The 4,933-nt window shown below is 39.1% G+C and overlaps 1 protein-coding gene across 1 annotated transcript; it reads right to left on the reverse strand.

Annotated features, from left to right (window-relative positions):
* Positions 1-2,122: 2,122 nt before the first annotated feature.
* IMP3 (IMP U3 small nucleolar ribonucleoprotein 3) lies at positions 2,123-3,854 on the reverse strand. The gene has a single exon (XM_063290512.1). It carries the CDS (start codon positions 3,561-3,563, stop codon positions 3,000-3,002), a length of 564 nt encoding a protein of 187 aa, XP_063146582.1. The 5' UTR covers positions 3,564-3,854; the 3' UTR covers positions 2,123-2,999.
* Between the last annotated feature and the right edge of the window lie 1,079 nt (positions 3,855-4,933).

The following is a 4,933-nucleotide window of genomic DNA, read 5'->3' on the forward strand; positions in this document are numbered from 1 at the left end:
ATTATGCTACAGTGATTATATATTCCAAGGCAAGTGGAAAATACAGCTGCAACGAGTCCAAATAAGGGCATCAAACATCAGTTGCTGGATCTGGATACTCCCAAATAGAGGTTAGCAAGTAGCAATCACATTAAGCCAAAATGTAGTTTACTAGTTAGAGTACAGCCAATCGTGCTCTGTGTGTATGTAATAGTTCAATATTTCATATTTATTTGAATTTTATTCCATTTCAATCTATTTGACTCTAAGCCAGGGCTCCCTGAAGTGGTCAATATCGACCCGCAAGGGTCAATGGGACTATCCATGATTGTTGTTGTTGTTGTTATTCATAGTACTATTAGTTAAAGTAGAGAGCCAGTTTGGTGTAGTGGTTAATGCATCAGGCTAGAAACCAGGAGACCATGAATTCTAGTCCCACCTTAGGCACAAAGCCAGCTGGGTGACTTTGGGCCAGTCACTTTCTCTCAGCCCTGGGAAGCAGACAATAGCAAACCACTTCTGAAAAAACCTTGTCAAGAAAACTGCAGGGACTTGTCCAGGCAGTCTCCCAAGAATCGGACATGATTGAACAGATTAAAAAAAATAGTTCAAATAATATTAAATTAGTTTCATATAATAAATGTTTGGGGGTTGATGAACAATCTCAAACTTCATGAAGGATTCAATGAGCTGAAGAATTTGGGGACTCATGAAGGAGTCAATGAGCTGAAGAATTTGGGGACTCCTGCTCTAAGCAATCATAATCTAAACATGACTCCAGCCAGCTCTAGCTTTTTCAATAAGCAATAGCTTAGCATATCGTGTAAAAACACCCTTAATATACTCTTCACCAATTCAATTATCTTTAAGGAAGGCACAGTTCTGCGTTTCTCAATTGATTCTAAAAAAGGATTTATTCTCCTCTAGGGATGGAAGACTATGTACTGTATTCTCTAGGACAAAAGTTCTCATTCTTGTCGACTGAACCATCCAGAGTTGCTTAAAATGGGAGGCCATATAAATCTTTCAAACAAACAAACAACTAGCATCTCAGTGATTATAGGTAATAAGCAGTTAGGAAAAATCTTAAACTTCCTGGTTTTTTTAGAGCAGAGTTAAGAGCTGTACATAACAATGGAAGAACCCAGGATTTTAATATAGTCGCAAACGTATAGCAGCAAATCTCTAAACAAAAAGTGGCTCATTTTGAGTAACTCTCTCAAAGGCTCAAATTTTGAGTTTTATACAATGAGGAAAAGTTATATAAAAAATGTTGATGCTATACTGGGGCTGTATTGTGTAGAAAACACAATTTTAAATGTTACTCTATCTGCCACGATCAACTTTTCATGTTCAAGACTACTGTTGGTTTGAGTTTATTGTAAAAAAAAAATCCCCCCTGCATTACCTCCATCAGACTGGATTAAGATCAGTTTGAAATGATTTCCATAACACCTCTCACTTAAAATCCAGTGGTCAATTTTGCTAGCAGAAACCTTATGCTCCAATGTATGCATTAATTTATATTGCATTTCAATGGACTAAAACCTCCCTTCCCTTTCAAAACAACCCAAAATAAAGCATATCAGAGCAAGCATTAGCTTTCTGATTCAGAAAGGGAATGACAGAACTCTGCCCAATCTCATCTATGTTAAAATCCTAGATATTGCCTGACATAATCCTCTTTTGCTAGATTATGCAGATGGTTTTAAGGATTCCTTAATCCCCATAGGAAACAGTGAATCCAGATTTTACACATCTAGATGTATACACTATCCATTTTCTAGATTTACTATTTTACTCACTGAATACTGCTCCACTGACTTACAGTGGATATGGCTGGGGGTTAGGATTGAAGGACTAATTAAGCACAGTGATCTTGGCAGTAACTTCACAAGCATTCTCTTGGTAATGGGTTCTTTTTGTGAAAATGCAAATAAGTCACTGTTAGAAAGTGAACAGATTTTGGAATATATGTGCCAAAATTCAGCTTTTTAATTTACTATTTAACAACCAAAGTCTCAATCTATTTCATCAAGTAATTAGCTTTCCCAGAAAGTTAACTGATAATAGATTTATGTAGATCCTGAGCCTTAAGTTATTGCTTTGCCAGTGTGATAGGTAGCTAAAGCTTCACGCTCCATTAGTTCCAATTTGCAGTTTATTAATAGGATTTGGGAAGCACATGATTTGTTTTAAACTGTACAAAGCTAAAAGTAAATTTGATTTTACAGAAAAATCAGAGGAATTTTACAGAGAAAAGAATTTACAAAAATTCTAAACATCTTTATGCTCCAAAACTGAACTCAAAATTAATGTTTTGAGGTGTTACACAATATGAAAATCCTAATCAGAGTAAATTTCTTTCCATCGTAATAGAAGCTGTGGATAGCATAAAGACGTAGAAACAGTCAATAACCAGTTCAAAACCTGAAGTTCTAGCCAACAATTTAGCATTGGCATAACAGCTTGTACACTATTAAGGAACATGTTACTATAGAAACAAACAGAACATAAACTTGCTGAGATGCCAAGAAAGAAGAAATCTTAAAATAATGGTTGCATAGATTTGTTGTAGGCAGCCATCCAAATCTTGATCAAAAGGGAATAATAAAGTCTGTTTTAATTAAAGCATTTTAGATGGAACAAGATTTGATACTGTCTTCTGGGAAGAGGTCAGATGTAATCCTTTGATTAATCTTCCAGAATGAAGTCAATATAAGGGGACACACAATGTTTTGCAAGTACATTTTGTTTTCCAAGCTGCTCATATGAGATTGTTGTCCTCCACTTCTCTCTGGCAGAAACCCTAAGTAATAAATATTGGCACCTGATCACACATGGGTGTGTTTGGTTTACAGTCTGTATTTAACACAACAAAACAAGCAAAACATAAATAAAAGACAGAAATCTACTAGCAGAGCATCTCCTGAGGCTAGGTGAGTTTAACTGAGTTAAACATTTGAGGTGTTATCCTATAATCCACCCAGATGCATAACCAAATAAAAGGAAGGCTGTTTTTAACAAGTCAAGTCAAAATCATCCCGTTCCTGATTGTAGTTAAGTACATGTTGTCGGATGCGAGAGGAATCAGTCCAGGTAATAAAGTCCTCCATGGCCCTGGTCACCAAGAATGCTGGGTCTGTTACAACTTCTGGTCCCACCCGGATATGTCCCTGCTCCACAAAGGTCACAGCAGATTTCAAGTTTTGTGCCATGCGGAGCTTTAGGAGCAGACAAGGCAACCGGCGACGGCAGAAGGAAGAGGCCGAGACTCGATCACATTGCTCAAGAGAGCTCTTAGAGGCCACCACACCCATGGCATAAAGCTTCTCCAGAAGAGCAGAAGTGCTCTTAGCACGGAAACCTGCTGATTCTGGTACATCACCCAGGTCTCTGATCCGGCGAGCTAGTTCTCGAACAGCCCGACTCAGCTGATTGTAGCGAGTGTAATCTTCCCTCCGTTGTATACGGAAACGACGAAGCACACGCAGCTCAGCTAGATTGCCTGTTGCAGCTTCCCAGTTCACCAAGTCTAGCTTCTTGAGAAGCTTCTGCTCATGAAATTTCAGTTTGCGCACCATATTGTTCTTTTTGATTGCCTCAAGGGGAGAAACATATTTAAATGTTCAAATATTCAAAAATTATTCAAATTAAGAGATTTTATACGGGGTAAGAAGGGATACGATAAATTATAGCGAACGAAGGAAATACGTGTCCCAATTCTTACTTAAGAGGATTCTGAAGCACAGTTTAAAATGCAATGCGCACTTCTTTGGGAGAGAGCTCCATTAAAGGCAGTGCAACTTACTTCCGAGTAGACATGCATAGGATGCATCATCCCCTCCTTTTCCCCCGGCTTTGGAAATCCCCAAAGCAACGTCCTCTCATCAGATTTTACTCACCTACTCGTTGCTCCTTCAATAAGAAAAACAAAAAAACGGCTTATAAAAATCCCGAGCCTGCACTAATCGTTGGAACGCAACACGAGCATCCACGCGGCAGAAGGAAGCAGTACTTCCTTTTCCGGTCCCGGCACACTAGACACGCCCCGGGTTTTCTGAGCATAGACTTATGAAAGAATAAGATGGGATACGCACCACCCGCCTTCCGGGTTGACTTGGGATTTCCTTAGCAGCAACAGCAACCCAGTGGAAAGTGGGGTGAGGAAGGCTTGGACACGAGAACTTTTAACGCAGTATATTAAAAAAAACATTATTCATAGTTTAGAGTCTGTTTTGAGGAAGCAACTGGGAGATGGAGTGATTATTTTGTTCACTAGATGCTGTTCCAATCGTCAACTGAGTGGCTCACAATACGCAAACACGATCAAAACAGGAAGAATTAGCCAAAAAAATAAACGTTACATAATAAAAAATTCCTGTGAAGAGGAATCATAAAAACCCATACTTCGATTCCCTAATAGTAATCGAACAGAACTAGAACAAAGTGGATGCATGTATGCTTCCAGCAATCAACCATCTCAAATCGTAATTCTCAGAAGAGTGTAAGAAATAGAAAACACGGCGGGGGTGAGAATTAAAATTAAATTAAAACAATCTTCCCGGTCATGGAAGCGGGAAACTGATGGGCTGCAACTTTTCCATAATACTTACTGACACCTCCCTCTGCAGTATAAAATAGCGCTGTGTTGTTTAGCATTATACTGTCAACATAAAAGCTATTTTACACAAGTATCGCAGCAACTGATTTTCCCGCCTTCACTTCCTTTACGTCCAACTGCTCGGAGAAAGGAGGACAAATATAACCAATGAAACAGCAACGATCGAGATCTGTCGCTCCCAACCAATCCGAGCTCTGAAGGACGGGTGTCCCCATTAGGACACCGAATAAAGACCCACACCGTCTTCCAATTACATCTCTCCGATGATAGGCGGGCTGACGTCAGGGCATAAGAACACAGCCAATTAAAATGCAGTTTCTTTGTCTCAAC

The sequence above is a fragment of the Candoia aspera genome, chromosome 1, assembly GCF_035149785.1.
Source record: "Candoia aspera isolate rCanAsp1 chromosome 1, rCanAsp1.hap2, whole genome shotgun sequence".
Lineage (NCBI taxonomy): Eukaryota > Metazoa > Chordata > Lepidosauria > Squamata > Boidae > Candoia > Candoia aspera.

Bases quoted from the DNA above. Each gene is read 5' to 3' on its own strand.
- IMP3 (XM_063290512.1), bottom strand. From the start codon at position 3,563: ATGGTGCGCAAACTGAAATTTCATGAGCAGAAGCTTCTCAAGAAGCTA.